General features: G+C 37.8%; 1 protein-coding gene across 8 annotated transcripts in view; it reads right to left on the bottom strand.

Annotated features, from left to right (window-relative positions):
* The window catches only part of ROBO1 (roundabout guidance receptor 1), a 698,066-nt gene that overhangs the window by 237,378 nt on the left and 441,443 nt on the right, over nucleotides 1–19,245 (bottom strand). For all 8 annotated transcript variants that reach the window (XM_048293694.1, XM_048293699.1, XM_048293700.1 and 5 more), the window contains one exon: nucleotides 14,900–15,226. In XM_048293694.1, the coding sequence (XP_048149651.1) occupies nucleotides 14,900–15,226 (327 nt within the window). The remainder of the gene's footprint in view (nucleotides 1–14,899; nucleotides 15,227–19,245) is intronic.

Here is a 19,245-nt window from a genome sequence, read left to right as displayed (position 1 = left end):
ATCACTTCATGGAGAGATAAACCCCAGCTGGGGGAACAAAAATATGTAAAGAAAGAAAAATAGCAAATAAAAGTGAACCTTAAGGATAGACAAGTTTCTCAAGATAACTAGGTCTTCAAAAGACAAATGAAAAATAGTAGTAATAATAGAGATTAACAGTTCCTTTACTGGAAGTGTGCCCAAGGTTGAGGTAAAAGCACGGTACAGGATTCCATGAATAAAAGCCAAATATTCTCCCCATCATTAAAATAAATTAAAATCTTTCACATTAGAATTTCCCTTTCTCAACTAAAGAGGAAAAAATCTCAGGCTATTTCTCTATCCTACTTACCAGAAAACGATTAAATAAATGAAAAGTTACTGGATTTAAAATTAACTTTCTCTCCCCTCACTAACAGGAAGAGCATCTTTGTATCACCTAATGACTGAACACAAATCAGTTTTGACCTCATCTACAGCCTTTTCTCCTCCCATCTTGAACCAGAATCCAGGAATTCTGAACAGTAAGATTTCCTGCCTCCTTAAATTTATCCTAACATCTATGCTGAAATGGCAGCCAAAGGAGAATCCACATTACACTTCCCCCAAAATCTTCCTGTGCATTACAAACACTCGATGCAGAACTGCAGGGATTTGGCCTCTGCTGCACTAATGAACAAGTTCAGGTGCCCACAGTCACACCATAAAGCCAACTTTCCCCAGGACATACTCAGTACATCCCATAGAGACTTTTATTGGCTAACAAGTCTTATTTCACACCACCACTAATCCTTACCCCAGAACAAAGCTGCAAGAGAAACAGTAATGCTCTACCCAGGAACCTTTTATTATGAATCAGCTCCAAATTATCATGACTATTTTTCTAAACAAAATGGCAAAGCATGCTCCAAAAGCATTTGTGGAATTTGACCATCCTAACAACCACCACTGAAATTGCATGCTAAACAATATTTAGAAAAAATTTTACTACACCACCCAAAGAAATCATCCTACCTTATATTCCACGGCTGTCACAAAGAAACAATTACCTTCCCACCACCATAAAGCCACTTCTCCCCACTGTAACAAAGCACAGCATCTGCCAGCATTAACTTTATTTCAATCCATAAAAAGGGTGAGGGCTTTCAGACAGTACTTTCCGATATATTTTGAATAAAATCCTCTTTCATAACGAGTGCTTCTCTCCCTCTAATGAGCCCTAGTGTAGCACTACTCCTTTCCAAGTCTTGTTGCAGAGGCTCTCTTATTTCCACGCACACCTTGAACTTCCTCAAGAAGGTGAAATCTGTACCATTTCCCAGTCAGTGCCTTAAAAATAAAGCTGCAAAGCCTGCCATAACTTTTTATAGTGACCATATTACTTCTTTTATAGGTGATACAGTAAATCTAAGATACAAAAATAAAATGCACAGGCTCATAAAAGATCTTTATTGCATGCAGTAATTGAAAATACATTTTGTGTTTTATTTTTTTAAGGTAGAATTTCTCTGTGTATTAAATTAACAGAGTTTTGAACAAGATGCCTGAATAAATCTCTGCAGAATTTTTATTTCAAGTGAGATATACGCAAAACTTACATAACGCACACATGTATGTTTAATTAAACAATTTAAATCATAATGCTAGTATATGTTTAATTTAGAAGATCAAAGGTAAAAAGTTACAATGTTTATTACTTCAAGCAATTGAATCTATATGAACACTGACATACCTTAATGTTCCATTCAGTTGCTTCCCTTGTAATTAAAAAAGCAATGCCATGTGTTCCAAAGTTTGACACTCTGCTAGGCTTATAGAACAGCCTACCTGTGATTTTTTATTCCCACTATGCACGTATATTTCACGTTCAGTTTCTACTCATCAACCAGAAGAGTCTCCAATACATCTACAGTGGGAACAATTAGATGCAAATAATCATCAGGCATTAGGCACACTAAGCTATGTATCTCAACAAATCATCTTAGCCAAACTAATACCCTCCAAGGGAAGTTATTTTCTCTCCAAATCATTTAAACAGAAAGACAGAAACTCAAATAATTAAAAGTCAGGAATAAAGAGATCATTACTCTTAACGTACCTTCCTGTGCTTTAGGTCTCAGCCACAACCCAGTGCTGAACTTCGAGCCATCACCACACATCATCAGGAACAATAACCTGTTCACTTTTATAGGGGTAGAAGTTACCAAATTCCAGAAGGGCTGTTGACACAGCTTCAAAAAATACAAATCCTTGAAAATAACAGATGCACAAAATTTTACCTCGCTTGGACAGATCCATTAAAAATAGTTTCCTTGGTTTCTTGCAGGTAACAATCTCATTTTCAGGCCTGCCCTCTGAGTAGCCTTCCCTTCTCTCCCTAAACCCTCTGGGCAGCATCTGCTTCAGGAGCCCTTGTCCCAAGTTAAGCCACTGCAACTGCAGGGCAGCCAAGTCACATTTCTACACTCCAAAGAACACCAAAAACCCTGAGATCCAGAAGAGAAGGCATAAGGTGCCTCATTAAGGACTGAAACTGCAGGTAAAACAAACAGCACTGACAGAAAACAGGTAAAATTTTAAGAGCCCCCAGAAAAAGGGGAAGAGGTGAGAAAAGTGAGGAGACATGGAGCCCTGAGGGACTGGCACCTTCTGCCACTGGGCAAGACTCTTCGTTTTCTTACACAATCCCAGCTGGCAGATCTGATGAAGCTGAGTGCCCACAGGCTGAGGAATAAAAAACTTTACCTGCTTTGTGCTGCACACACATCAAGACACTTTTAAACAAAATCTGCTGAGCAAGACTAGTGTGTAACCAGCTCCTTTCAACTGTTTCCTGCTCTTTTGGTGGTCTATGGCTTTTACAAGATGCCATCAAGATGAATTACAGACAGAGACAGTAACTAAAGTCTGGTGAATACCTAATGTCTTTGGATATAGACCAGAGACCAATTCAAGCTTTCTGCTCTCCTCTAACTCTAAAGATACCACACAGAGCTTCATCCAGTCTTGTGTATCAGTTCATTTCAATACAGGAACACTTCAAGCAAACGTTTGAAAAACAAAACAAACCCAAAGACTTAAAAATGCACATTTCCTCATTTCAGTATGATACGGCCTAAGGAATTAACATCTCCCATAAAACAAAAGCTTATTAAAAGCTACCACTCTTTTCCAGCAAGTTGTGTTTCAAGTTCTCTTCTGCCCCTTCTGCTTTGCTTAGATTCACTAAAGAATAACCATGTATTTCTTCAACAAATGAATGTTTCTTAGGAAGCCTAAGTAGTCTGAGCACCAAACTGTACACCTCTTTTCTCATCCTGTGACTTCCCTTACTGTATTCTTAATTGAAGAATAAATAACAGTAGTGAAATAAACTCCAGTGCTGATTTAAATTCCCAAAGCAGTATGAAAGCTTAAGTACAGCAAAGTAAACAGTGTTTTACCTACTGATTGACTTCGTAGGCACACGAAGTTATACCTTCTTCAAGCTGTAGCTGTGGTCAGGGTAGCACACATATATATATACAGCTTAATAGACACAGAATCCCTGCATCTATGGTCATGAAATTATAGTCCCCACTGGCACTTCTATTCAGTATGAGTTGACTTGTAGCCTCAGGTTAACTCTGAACATTTGCTTTAATAAAACTATACTAGGTTGAGCAGAAGTCTCATGTATCCCAAGCTTTTCAGATCTGGAATAATCTGTGCAACTTTTCTGAGCCCGTTCCAACGTCCTTTTTTTTATACATTTGAGTGGATTCACATTCCAGTAATGGTCTCACTGATGAGTCAGCTGTACCTTACCTCTCTGCTTGTATTTCACAGCTCAACTAAACATCTAGTTAGACTATCTAATGTGATTCCAGGTCCTTTTCAGCATCATCATTTCCTTACAGATTATGGTCCCATAATGCAAAACTTCTGAACATATACTTTTCATATTCAGACATATGATGTGGCATTTTAATGCAAGCATACACTTGCCAGGCCATTCAGTTCAAATACAGAGAGTGGACTTAGCTTTACCACTACTGGTTTATCTGGGTTCTTTATCTTGTTAATCTTACTTGTCTTATGTGCAAATCCTGCAAATTGTGACTGATGATTATGGGTAAATGCATTTTGAGCTATGTCAATGTACTCTTTCCACCTCTACTAACCCAGTGGGTCTGTGTGTGTCTTTAGGGGAAAGGGTCACTGCTTGACTCTTTCTGCAAAGCAGTCAGATAATTTGAAGAAAAGTAAATCGGTATTTTTACTGTTAGTTTACACTGCTCTTCTACGGACGAGCTCTCCTCACACTCATCTAATCCTCTAGGAAGACTGGTTTAAATCAGGTTTCTTTTTTGTCATAATTGAAGTCAGGAAAAAATTAAGCTTACTTTCTTCTTTCCAGCAACAAAATATTTAAATGATGACAGCACACTGAAGGAGCAAAACCAGGGACTGTAACTGCTAATTACTGCTGCCATTTTCTACCCTCCTAACTTTGAAGCTCTGCATCTATTCCATGACATAGAGCAGAAATATGCATGAGTTGCAATTCTCCCTCTACGACAGGGATAACTAACTGACAGCCTGAAGGCTGAATCCAGCTCTGCAAGATGGTTTTACTTGGATCCCACGATGGCCTAGAGCAAAGACTGCACATCATGTACTGTGCTAAACAATTTGCTTAGCCCACAGGAGAGAGGGAAAGAAAGGAAGGGAGTGAGGAGAAGTAGGGAGTGGGAGGAACAAAAGAACGTGGGTGATGGCTGAGGGGCTAGAATGGAAGTGCAACAGTTCCAGCACTTTCCCACCTTCCCAAGTTGCCTGTCCAGAGAGCAGCTTGAGTGGGGCAGAGCTGGAGCAGGCTGGGTCCTTCAGAGCATCTGCCCCTAGCTGGGCTAAGCCAGAGGAGGGACCACAACCTCACCAGGCTCTCGAGCTCAGACACCTTTTGTGACGAGCTTTTCAGAGATAGTTTTGCCACATCTACTACATAAGCAGGGAAGAGCATGAGTAAACTGGTGCCCCAAGAAGCCCTAGAACAGGGGAGGAAAGCAGCACCACTCCCTCAGGGGAGCTACAATCTCTGCAACAGGAGGTCACACAGCTGGAGCAGATAGTCTGGAAGGCCTGGTCTAGGCACAAAATCTTCGCATCCTCTACCACAGAATGAACTAGGTTGGAAAAGACCTTTGAGATCATTAAATCCAACCTGACCTAACATTACCTTAATAGCTAAACCATGGCACTGAGTGCCTCATTGAGTCTATGTAGTAAAGCAACGGGCCTAAATTTGAATTTAGACGCTATCCCTGAGCATCAGTGAAATTAAACTCAGTGACTCTCATCTGCTTCTGCAGGAACATTCCTGAGCCCAGGAGGAACACAGTAAACTGAAGGCAGAAAAACAAGAGTCCCTGTTTCCAGCATCTCCTACACCACCTACATATTGTGCTCTTTTGGCCTTTGCTCTCTGGGCAACAGAAGGTTAAAGACTCAATCATCTTGAGATATTCATCTGAGACATGAGCAGCTGGCAGGGAGAAAACAAAAAAAATAAGATAACAAAAAAACAGGCTCTAGAGGAATAAATCCAGGAAAATGGAAAATTACAAGTTAGAGAACTCATTTTTTTATCCCAGCACCACCCAAATGGGGTAATTTTTGGAACATCTCAAAGGGTTTCCAAAGTTATTTGTAATTAGTGCTAAAAATTGCTATGAACCATTTCACTTAGTCCTTAAAACACAGCAATGAAAAGCAGTCTTGTGAGGAACAAACAGAACTGCAAGAGAACTCCCAGTCTCTCCAGAGCTGACAGATTTTTTTTGTGATCCTCTGAGATCAAGATTTAATTTCTTCCTGCCTCAGTTTTTCTGTCTAGGAAACAGCAAGACCACCTTCATTCCCAAATATGGGCACATTTAAATATTATAAAATGCCTTTAAGAACTTCTTTTGAAACACCTACTTATAAATAGAGGAGAGAGGACTTTTCATGGTATTCTTGCAAAAGGAAAACAATGCTAAGGTGCTGGAATTGAAGTATCCCTTGGTCCTCTTTCTTCTATATAGAGACAAAATTTACTACAGTAAGCTGACCTTTATGATTTTGTTTTCTTACTTTGGGAAAATATTGTGACTATTTTTGGGTATAAAAACCTAATTAATTCGGTTACCACATTAAAATGAAATAATTTGCAATGCTTACCATCACACCTTTTATTAATATCAAAGGACTGGTTCAGCCCATTAAGAGTGAAAGAGCTACAAATTGAGGAGATTTTTATTGTATTTTACTAGCTAATTCTATTATGGCAGTTTTGAATATTTCAGTGTCCACTTCTTCAATAATTATTATTACATGTCTAATACATTTTATTTTATAAAGAAACTTTGCCATCATATCAAGTATTTTGCCGAAAATTACCTTTACACTGGATTTTATGTTTATTTAGAAAGAGAAACATCTGTAAGTTTTCATATATTTTGAGGAAAACTTGACCTATTAATAAACCAAAATCATAGGTATTACAAAGAGCAGTCTAGAAGACACCACTTTACTGAGATTTTTTTTAAGTCATTTTATCAGTGGAGCCTTTCTTGTTTTAAAACCACACCACATAATACACCAAAGAACTAATTCCACTAATAAAACTGGAGCCATACAAATTCTCTTCAGATAAAGATGTCTACAAGAGAGACTTGCTAGTGTCTGATGAAAAATTTAAGAACAGCATGGTATTCAAGGAATCTGCTTAATTATTGCCATCTTACTCTTGCAGAATTTTTAGTCTACATATTCTGTCTACTTGCAGGTGAAGAAAGTAATCAATTTCTTTTAACATCAGAGAAAAGCCTGCAGGTTTTTTATGAAACAGTCTATCAGTAGTACTATTGTTGAGTAAGGATAAGGCATTGAGTTGAAAACCAGACTTTTAACACGAATAGTTTCTGCCAGAAAAGCATTTACTAACAGGAACTGAGGAACAAAAGCAACCAAAAATGCCTTTGCATCTGGAAATGGTTACCAAAATGGCAACTATGTATAAAGTAGCACAATCACATAACCCTAAGACTTTTTTTTTTCTTTTAAAAACAAGTGTTACAAAAATATTTGACACTTCCCCCTTTTTTCCCCCCCTTAAACTAAAATACTTTAAAATTTTAAATTAATTAAAAACTAACAAACAAGGGGTTTTTTGTGTGTTTTTTCCCCTCCTACTTATTGTGACATTTTGGAACTGAATTATATAGCATATATATAGGTAACTAATTACATTTCAGTCTAGCCAGTTCTAACACACAGCTCCTCTCCCCAATCAATTTTGATAGCATAGAAGCACAAAGAAGCCCAGTTTAGAGAGTCCACATGTGTTTAATCTTTGATTAATTGAACCAAACTAAGCGCCTCCAGACATATTTCTTTTAATCACAGGAAAGATATCATTTCAGTCGCTTTGCTAGTAGGACAGAGTCAGCAGATGTCTGCCAGGTCTAAAGGGAATTTCTCTTTCTCTGGAGAAAACAGTTTAAATAGGAGAGGAACAGACATATGCTGACTATGCACTGCTTAACAGATGACGTAGAGAAGCATCTACTACCTCAGGGAGTGGAAAGGGGCAGTTTTCAAATTAAATTTCTTTCAAATTCAAAGTGATCAGCTGAAATCAATTTACATACAGGATATAAGTCAAGTCAGACAATTCTCACCAAAAGAGCTCACAGACACAAAGATGCAAATCTGTCTTTGTCAGCAGTATGATCTCAAAGAAAGGTTTTAACCTGATGACAGTAAAAAAGAAAAACCAAAATGAATTTCTTCATCATTTTAAACACAGAAGATACTTTTGTTTCCTGGGGAATGAGAATTCAAAATAATGTTTCGTTAATATGGAGTATTTACCAAATATTCTCAATTCATATGCAAAATGTATTGGCACACTGCAAATTTATCTCCAAATACTAGCTCAGAAGCAAGTCTTCCAAAACTTCAGAAAAACTTTTTTCAAAGTGTCATACTGGGGAAGAAAGCATCAGAACAACCAATACATGAGGATTACGAGTCAGCATTTTACTTGTCTGACTTTATACTTCTCCTCCAGGCGTACGTCCTACATCACCAGCTAGGAAATGGAAACACTCGTAAAAATAGGAACGCTCTTCGCTTCGTCTAGTTCTACCACGATGTCTTGGGGATGGGAGAAGGAGGAGCGGTGGAGGTGGGGGAAGAGAGATCAAGACTCTAAAGCAGAAACTGGGAGAAAATCTATTGGACATCTATTAGACAAAAACACCATATAAAGACTCCCTTGGACCTGAGGAAGCTCACAAGCAGGAAAAAAGAGGAGATAGCCAGTGGTGCCAGTGAATTTGATAACTTGCACCAAGGAGCTCCCTCCAAACTCTGCTTGAGGCTCAGCCATGGGCACACAGGCTGGAGGCCTATTAAACAGCACATCACTTAGTGCTGTGGGAAAGGAGAAGCAGCAGCATCAGACACCAAAAATAGACTGTAGTACCAAAGCCTCCTTTTCCTTCTTCATGCAATTAGGATATCTGTCGTTATTCGCATTTATACTTGATGCTAGCAGTCCAAATTGTCTTCCACAGGCCTCTGAAAAGCAAAACTAAGGAGAACTTCGGTATCAATTCACTATGTTGGCTGGAGTCAAGAAAAATACCTCAATAGTTGTCTCAGGCTCATGCTTGAAATAGTAGAGCCCTTCAACCTGAACAACTCTGATTCAATTTTTTTCTCTAAAACTAACGACTTGATGACGAAATGTGCAAAGCACAGCTTTCACCTCATTTTAAGAGCCAAATCCCCCAGTTTTGGTTCAAGGTTTCAGATAATCTTTTACCCATAAGAGCTGCCATTCCACAAAAAGACTGCCACCACGTTGTTTGATTTATGAATTTGCTGAGCAGCACAGCAATTTCTGGCAAGAGTATAAAACATCCAATTTTGCTTAATCATCCATCCCAGCGTGGCCATCATAACACCCTAAATTAGTCATCAGTTTAAGAATAATCTGTTTATTCACAGTATCACAACCCATCAAGAACTCTACTCCTAATTTCCTACGCAGTTTCTGAGAAAACACAGACATGTAAAAACAGTTTTCAGGCAAGGTGTGCATTATTTTGCCCTGATCTTGGCATAATTGCATTGAATAGGACCCTTTTATTTATGTGCTCTGTTTTTACAGTGGTTGAAAGTCTCATGTAACAGCATTCATGACAAATTTTCATTTTTCAAGTATTGTTGTTATCCACTGACAATAACACTCACCTGTGAACTCTTTTGATACAGAATTAGCTATAATGCTCAAATATGTTGATGCACATCCTCAGTGAAAGTCCTCACAGTCTGCTTCCAAAATCTAGTGAAACTTAGCACTTCAGATGTAGTATGAACAGGCTTCCAAACATCCCCACAGAACAACCAAAACCCTGAAATACGAATCTTACAACTCATGATTTTTAAGACTTTTAAGAACTAATCTTACAAATTTCCAAATACATACAAGCCGCATTTTAGATAATAAACATGGAAATTTCCTTTAATAATAGACTTAGATGTTCTAACTGTAAAATGAAGTTCTGCCATACCAAACTTAGAAGCACATTTAAGTTACGGCATTTCCAGTCAAACTTCACTGCTTTGGTTTTCTCTAGGTTCTGTTTTGGTTTTTTTTTTAATCTCTAGGGTTTTGTTTTTTTAAATCTGTACATAAGTTTATTCCTTAATGCAAAAATTAATCTTGTAACCCTCTCTAAAGCATGCACAGCCAGTAATTCTATTATTTTATCCATTTATTTCATGAGTGCAGCCAAAAGACCCCAAAAAGAAAGACCTTTTGTGACACCTTAGAACTAACCACATACTTGAAACAAAGCCCTGACTTTTGGGAGGCTTTGCCAAATAAAATTGTAAGCAACATAAACAGCACATGTTTGCCATGCACATGGGTGCCTCAAATGATGGAAGTTCTGATGCGCATCCAAAATGTTTTATTCATTGTCATGCAGCTGAAGGGAGTCACCTGTTGTTTGTCCCATTCTCTTAACACACCAGTGATTACACATAAGGTCCATTTACACAAATTTAATTGTTTGACTTTTGACAATGTTGCATAACTTGCAGGTAGTAACACAAACAATAACACAGGAAGACTGTATATTGCCTAAAATTAATGCAAAGTGAGGAAGAATTTTGCAGCTATTTGAGCAGCTCATATTCTGCCTAACAGGAAAGTGAACTACAGGGAAGTCATCACTGATCTTCAGATTCTATAATCTTAAAACTGTAACAAAGCATTTTTAAAACTAAACCAGTCATCTAGTATATATTGAAGATTATGTTATGATGATGACAAAGCTACACGTGAAAGAATCATGCCAAGTACCCTGGTCATAAATATACCCCTTCTCTAAAAACTCACTCTGACAAGGCAAGGGGTGAGAGGAAAAAACTTTTGTGGTAAAAGAGAAATATGTTTGTCTCAGAGAAATATGATTTGCAAAACAGATTTGCAGAGCCCCTGACTAGCAAACATAACCAGCTTCATTTGCATTTTATTTTTTCTTAACAGCCCAGAAAATCTCTACAGCGGGGAAAGGAAGATGAATATACTCCTTGCAGCTATTGCTGCCACTCTCGACATGAGCAGGCTTCTACAAAATTGTTACTCAACAGATATCTGCACGATCCAGAGGTACAATTTTCCTCAAAAGGAATTACAGAAAAAAAAAATTAAACACTTGCATCAAACTATCACACACCAATAGCTGAATTTGGTGTTAATCAGGTGGATCCATTCACCAGACAGTCCTGAGAGATTCAAACATATGAAGCAGCTTGCAGCCACTTTCCAGTCGGATAATGCACTTTTTCAAAACTGTATTTCTCTACTCTGAAAAATGACTTTGTTTTCCAGCTGTTTATGTGATAGCCAAAACAGTCTTCAGCCTTTACTCTGAGGATGTATGATTCCACTTTCTTCTCCCACCTGACATTTATAGAGAGAATTAGCCAGCTTCATTTTGACAGGGACATGCCCTTTTCACATTCTTTGGGACCTTTCACCACCAGAGAACGTGTCACTGGTAGGCAGTAACCCAAAACCAGCTACATTCCTCCAAAACAAAACATGGAGATAATTTAAGCAGGTCTCCAGTGATCAAAAGGCTGAGTTCAGGAAGTCAGGAAGAGGGAGGGAAATGGGACTTGGAAGAGCCTCAGTCTGGAGGATGCCTCCAGCCTGTTACCTGATTATCCCATCGCTCTCCCCTTCTGGGCTACACTGCAGAAACTGCATGCTTCTGGAAATTAACTCTGAACACATACAGCCAGTCTCCATTTCAAAAAAATTCTGGAAATGGGATTTCAAATACAAATGAAACCAGTCAACTTAAAAAAAAAAAATTAAAAATCCCCCGGTTAAAAAGGAGTTACATCACTTGTTTGACTGACTTTCAATTCCCATTTCTGTTGAGTTCCTTTTTATGCCAACTGATCTCCTTCCCATTTATGAAGATATTACAGATCCAAATTGCAAAGAAAATGTCATGTAATATTAAATTACAAAGCTTCTTTGCACAGAGCTGTGTAACAGAGAGTAGTTTTACTACTCTCTAAAGTGTCTGAAAGATTTTAATTCCTGAAATATCAAGTGGCTGGCTAAAGAACATGTTTGGTAGATTTAGGATACCACTCTTCGCCAGCCAGAGGATCACCTTGTTTTTTAAGGATTTTTAGGGGATGGGGCATAGTTTCAAAGAAATAACCATAGAAACTTAAGGAAATACAGCTGCACAAATACTTTTATATAAAATAAAATAGCATTATGGAGAAGATATAACAAATCCTCAATGCTGTGAGTAGACACACGACATCTTCAAACATTCTGGAAGGGCCACAAGAGGCAGAGACTGAATACGAGACTTATTTAATTCAATTTGCTGATAATAAATGGTATTTAGGTCATGTTCAATGGTATTAATTGAGGACTAACACTATCATTACTGAGATATATATCAGTGGAAGAAAATGCAGCACCCTCTGGATTAAATGACATGCAAATGTCAGTCAAGTCACCAAGGAGAGGTTGATGACTAGAAAGTGACAAAGCACAGGGAAAACTACCGTCAGTTCTATGATTTAAGTCCCTACTCCCTTGTGGTAATCAAATCTAATGCTGTTTCGCAAGCTCTTAAAATACACAGGTATTTAAAAAGATAAAATGGCTTTTAATACAGTGCAATCTTCTGAAATCTTTGTAGCTTTGAAATCCCACTACATTTCCTTCTTTGCTACTACGGAATCTATGCACAGTGCGATTAAGGAAAATGTCCACCTAATCAAATAGGCAACAAATTCTCTTTGTGGGCAAATCTCAAAAGATGAGCATTGGAACTGCTTAAAAAGCTAAAAAATAATTGCAGGAAGGCATGCAGGCATGAAAATTTACTTTAATATTAACCTGAATCTAAAGTCAAATGTAAAACATCCATTGAAAATGTTATTATATGAGATGATGGAAGAAGGGTGATAAATTGCCTATCATGTTGTGAAACAAACTGGTGCAGACATGAGCTGCCTCTTCCAGGGAGAGTTAGCAGCTACACTGCAAAACATGATGCTGTTTCCTGTTTCACAAAAGGTTTTTGGGTAAAATTGCAGCATCAAAGCAAATAACGAGTACTCAATGATCTTCTGTACTTTGTGGAAAGTAGACACCAAATAAAGGCAATTTGACTCTGTAAACATACAAAAATTAAACTGTAACATAAGGATTTCTAAACCAGCAACTGTGTATGACTAGAGGTATACAAATGTAAATGCTCTGGTGCTCAGAACAGGTGTGCTGAGAACTAATCAGAGCAGTTTGCTGATTTGCAGCAATCCGCTGTGAACCTAGCTCCAGTTTATAATGACGATAGCATTACCCCTATAATGCAGAGCTTTTTAATTTAATGCAAATTTATTCCAGCAGCCTTCAACTCTTTCCTTGTTCCTCACCTCTTCTGCGCTATTTAAAGTGTTTTGGTGCTATTGCGCTGTCACATCACTACCTTTTCTACTAAAATAATAACCTTTACTGTTAAAATTCTTTGTCTATGGTGTCCTGGTATGCAATTAAAACTGTACGCCATAATACCTACAAATTTTATTTCCAAATATTAATTGTGATTTTCTTTTTTCCCTGACAGCACTGTTGGTGGTTATTTTTTGATACTAGCCCTTCATACAAGAGCTAGTGAGATCCACTTTGAGGTGGATTAAGAATTTACTGCTACACTATTGTTAAATGGTGTACATTTACATGCTTGTAAGAAGATACTTTTTTGTCTTGAGTGTTGGCAGAAACTCTCAAAAAACTTGTGACAATATCGGCATTTTGCATTCAGACCCTGTTGGTCAGACTCTCTAGTATAATCACATGAAAATTACTTGAGCCAGGGGTGACAAACACATTTAACAACTATGTACCAGTTGAATTGCTGCATGCCACAGTGCATCAGCCATTGAAGAGTCCACCTCACGTTTCTGGGTTCTGATGAAAAGTTGTCGAAGACACAGAAACACTACGTGCATTTCACACATTGCTTCAAGGTACATCACAAACCAAAAGAATGTGAAATAAGCACAGAACATTAAAACCCATTCTAAGAACCAACATGAAGTGCTATAAATGAAATAGCAATTAGATAAAAATCAAGATCTTAGACATTAAATGCCCACTCAAAATTACACTTAACAAGATTACACTTTTACTAGATAAGCATCCTTCCAGCTACCCAGACACTGAGTACTTTTATCACTAGAAGTGGTTAACGAGGAAACAGCATGATCTTAGTCATGTATATCCACTTTGTTATATGTGAAGCTTGAAATCCTTCTGGTGTAGTTATTAAAGTCCTTGGGATTGTCTTAAATATGCAAGACTAGATGGAGGGCTCAAGCAAATGCACAAATTTATAGTTTATTCCTTGGCCTTCGGTGAGACTTATGAAAATTTAACCTTTCTTCCAAAATTATACACCAACGGTGGCACTTAACTTATCTAAGAGATAAGAGCCTCTTCAGAGCTAGTTAACAACATGAATCATTCAGTCAACAGAGATCACTGTTTTCAGAGTGACTCACCCAGTTCTGTGCTGCTCTTCAACAGGACACCAGGTGAATTGCTACACATTACAAAGGAAGCCTATAAAAGCCACTTCAAAACAGATACCTAACTTTGAATTGCAAGGTTTCCTCTCATACTTCAGTAACCCCCAAAACTGATTTTTTTTGACCTACACTTGGCCCTCCATACAAATGCTTAAACCACTTTAATGCACACTCTCTTCCTCTAAAACAAGCAGAGTTTAAAGGATACACAGGAAGAGATAAGCATTACAAAGTGATGCGAACATACTTGACTGCTCCTTCCGTTGGCCAAATACTTAAAACCAGAGAGATAATTTTGTGGGCCAGTTCCTTCAGAGAAAAAAAAAAAATTGTTTCTAAATCTGCCATTCTTCCTAGTGTTTATTTGTGCAACAACAATTACCCTGTTAGATCAAATCGTGGCTATCCTACCTCCTATTACACACTGTAAATTGCATGGTTATCTGGAGAGGAAAAAACATGTATAAATTGAAACTAAGTGTACAGGATGTTACAAACAGTAAGCAATCATAATTTCATGGAAGCATAAAAGTAGTGAGCACAAAATCATCTGAACTTCTCCAGTGCTATGATACATCTTCTGACTCTCCTATTTTCCTATCTCAGTATAAATAATAATTAACCGTGTAATTCCTTCATTGCTTTTAAGTCACTGCCTCAGAGGCAGCTCACACTTATTTTTATCTTCAAGTAACATCAAAGCAAGCGGCTCTTACCAAAGAGTGGGGGGGGGGAATGTACTTACTTGCCACCTCCAGTGATGCATTGTGACTTACAGCTTCCCCGAGGTAATTCCTTGCCACACACACATAGACCCCTTCGTCCGGCCGGCTCTTGCGCCCGTGCACGATGCGCAGGAAAAATAAAGATCCGCTGGGCAGCAGCATCCGGTGGGAGCGCGGATCATCCTTGTCCGTTTCCACCCGCTCGCCCCCCTTGTACCACTCGATGGTGGGGGTCGGCCTTCCCTCTGCTTTGCAGTTCAGAGTGGCTGGTTCTCCTTTGGAAACAATCAAATCGGAGGGGTGTTCCACAATTCGAGGTGGGAAATCTTCCTGTCGAAGACGGGAACCTGCAAGGTAAAAATGTAAAGTTTTCTTAGGGAATCACTGCCAGGTACAGTCACGGTCTCGTAGCATAGCATTTGATAAGAGCAGCTATTAACATCCCAAAGTGTACAAAAGAAAAATGCACTTCACTGTGTGCAAGGTTCTCCCAGGTGAGTATGTTCAAAAGCATTTTTTCAACAGGGGACCTATGTTAGTGAACTGCCATATTCCTAAATCACATCAATCTTTACATGGATCTATTCATGTACATAAATTTATACATACATGCATATGCATATCTAGAATTACAAAAACTAGTCCTACAGATACTCCACAGAGATCAGACCATCTCAACCAGCAGAACTGGAACTGCTCTAATCCATAACCCAAAGCCATAGCCAACCTCATGCAGCCTTTCAAAAAGGCCATTAATTCATGCAGCGTCTACAGAGTAACTTAACATTTCTACTGCCCACAAAGTTGCTTTATTTCACTACTACTACTACTTTATTTCACTCTGAAGTTCCCTGTTACGTAGTGCATAGAGGTGTAAATGCATGGAGGGCCTGAGGGCTTCTTATGCCTCCTGCATCAAGGAAAATTTTACTTTATAAAATTCTAGATATCTCCAACCTAGAAAAAACTGAGACAAGAGTATCCAGAAGAAAAGAAAAGTTACAAACAAAGAAGATACTCTTCCAGACAAGCTACTCCTAAACAAGATGCTCTTCTAGAAAAGCATTCCATTTCAAACTATTTCAAAATTCAAGCTGATAACTGGCATATCAAAAAAAAAAAAAACAAACCAAAACCACCCAAAAACGAACAAAACAACCAAAAAAGACCAGCCAAACAAAACAAAACAAAACCCCAACCAACAAACAATAACAGTCTTCATAGATATATACTACAGATGAACATAACAACCAACTGGGTACTCAAGAATTCCAAACTGGGAATAAACAGCTATCAAAACTTTCAGGGTTTTAAAATGTTGACTCATATTCAAATTACTGTTTTCCTTATTTCTCTAAGCACAACTTTGCCATGGATAAAAATTAGTCTCTTGGGTCACTAATTCCTGATTATTAAAATCTCAGATGCCAAGATTCTTTATTAACATTAATAACATGGAGTTTGAACAGCTGCGAAGCACCAGAAAGAAACACAAGATCTATTCACTGCAGGTTAATAGACCATAAATTGATATGGAAACAGGGAAGGGAGACAAGAAGAGGAGTGGTCAAGGGACTTCTGTTTTAAATATATGCCAAATATGTCCCATATATATACATATATATATTTATGTATATGAAATGAAAATATTCTAAAATGTACAATTTTCATTTTATTTCACATTTTCTTAATCTCAAGATAATTATATGTTAAACTAATCAGCTAGCACTGCCACACACTCTCAAATCTCTCACAGTATGGCCAGACTACACTGAAATACATTTGCATTCTGTATGTAGTAAAACAGGGTAGTTTTACATGAACATTACAGATCATTAAATACAAAACATTTCAAACAGCAATAAACCTACTCTTCAGATAAGGTTTGGGTAGAGACAACAGAGCCAAGGAGCTTCCAAACCCTTTTGCTGGCTACACACCCCTGCACAGCCCAAGTCTGCACATCGCTCCAAACCCAGATTTTAAGCAGCATCTCCAAGAGGTTTGGCACAGGCCAAACCCAGTGAAAGGAGAGCTAAGAGCACAAGTAAAGAAAATTGTGCCTACCAGCACTGGCCTTTTGCAGCAGCTAAAAAAGCCTCTAATATACTTCTGTGTTCCCAGAGAACACGTCCCAGTCACTGCAAAGCTGCATTTGTGTCCATTCATCCTGAACTTTTACACAGCTTTTGTGAAAAGCCCCTCATTCAATACTTCTGCCCTCACATTTGGGCTCGCCAATTTCAAATCCCTCTTTCCAAGGTAGAAATGCCTAGAGAGGGATTAAAAACCTTATTTTGTTTGTATTTTTACTCTCTTCCTATGTAACTCCCAAGGAAAGGCATAGAAACAAAGGATTACAGAGCTAAAATCAATTGCTCTAAGTCACTCTGGAAAAATAAAAAGCCAATTTCAATGTAAGGTGTTTAAAGGCAGTTAAGAATTCGTTTAAAAACCAAAGTTTTGACATATGCTCATATGTACCATGTTTGTATTTTCACAGGCAATGCTAGCCAGCCAGCACACAATACAGTACAAGCCTCCTATTGTTTCTTCCAGCCTGGCCCAGACCACAAATAAATGAAATACCATTTTCAGACATATTGTATGCAAGCTTTCCACACTGACATTTAACTGGCTGTACATGTACTTCAAGTACTGTACAGAATGAAAGCATAAAGACTGACCTCTAAACTTTCTTGAAAACTGAGATTCAAAACCCTAAGCGGGGGGGAAAAAAAAAATCCTTCAGGATCATCCAGGAATGCTCATATATATTTTTATCTTTGCTGGATATTACTGGAGAAGATAAATGACAGAAATGTCCACTAAATTATTGGGTTTTTTTTTTAATCTTAGCATTTTATAAAGTAACATTTCTCTAGCAAATTTCATAAAACTGCTTAAATCGGGAAGGGACAAAAGTAGCATGATTAGTTGACTGGCACATAGTGAGCATTAACCACAGATTCAGTGACAACTGCCTGAGGGGTATAATGGCCTTGACAGGCAAGTTACAATCTTTCTACATATCTACACATTTTTCTTTTTCTTTTTTTAATCTTTCTTTTCTTTTAGCTAGTTATTTAAGCTGCATTTACGTTTTATTGAGAAGAAGCAGCTTCAATTATCAACATAAATCTTAGAGTGGGCACCAATCCTGTAATTTTCCTGTCAAAAATCCTTCCCAGAGGATATTTGATTAAAAAAAAAAAAAAAAAACACCTCTAGAAGCTGAGCACCTAATACATACTGGATCTGCCATTAAAAATACAACAGAGCTGCTTTTTCTTTCCCCCAAAGATGACAGCACTGGGTTATAGGAACTAACCAACTTGTGTTCTCTGCTTTTATTACAATTCAAGTATTTCATAAAAAGTCAACTGGATGCCACCAATTAAAGCATGCCATACTAATTATTTCATGCTGCTACTTAAAAGAACAATTATATGAAATCATGTTCCCAGTTTCTTGGACTGTGTCACAACACTTTTTACAAGAATTCAAACAATGACATAAACAGATGTGAAGGTTCAAAGACAACTTGCATTAAATGAATAGCAAACTCACAGAAGCTAAGATTTGCCTTTATTCCCACCTTAAAACTTCTTGTTGGTAGCATATGCAAACAAAACTTACTGAAAAACAGCAGAGAGTGTATTTAAATATGAAAGCTGCTGCTACCAGGGGTTCAAACACTGTGTACCCCTTGTGTACAAACACTTTCTCCTTCAGGGGGAAAACAAAAAAGTTTTGTGCTATTGGAACAAACTGCATCAGTCCATCTAAACCTGAGCTAATATGCATATGGAAAACCTCATTTCCCAAGATCTATATATCTAAATAGTAATTTATCATAAGTATTATAAAATACTGCGTGACAGACTGCATCCTTAGCCAAAGTCCTGAGGGCCAGTATAGTCTTGGCCCAAGTTCTTTTCCACTGCACAAATACAGCATTAACACTGATTTTCAAAGCACGAGAACCTTGCTCTTTTTTTCTCATTACTGAAACCCTATGTAAGATCTGAGTAACTGGCCTAATTGCTATCAAAGTTATTAGTAAAATGCTAACAAACAAAACCACAAGTTAAACAGCAGTGTTAGGTGATCCTTGCAAACAATTATACTTATTTAGAACCTAAGAGTTTCCCCAATTCCCCAGTGTTTCCTGTACTAACTTAACATATTTCAGAAACTTTTCAGGAAGTGGAGGGGAGTATCTTTGTGGTTTTATGTAAGTTGACTGGAGAGATGTTCCATAAGTCTCTCACTCTAGTGGTTAGAAATCTTTGCCTAATCCTCAGGTTAAACATATCCCCAAATAGTAAATACCTCGTTCTCCCTGTGCTGAATTATAATTATA

Source organism: Corvus hawaiiensis, chromosome 2 (assembly GCF_020740725.1).
Source record: "Corvus hawaiiensis isolate bCorHaw1 chromosome 2, bCorHaw1.pri.cur, whole genome shotgun sequence".
Taxonomy (NCBI): Eukaryota; Metazoa; Chordata; class Aves; order Passeriformes; family Corvidae; genus Corvus; species Corvus hawaiiensis.
The sequence above is the reverse complement of the archived record's forward strand: the minus strand, read 5'-3'. Positions and strand labels throughout refer to the sequence as shown.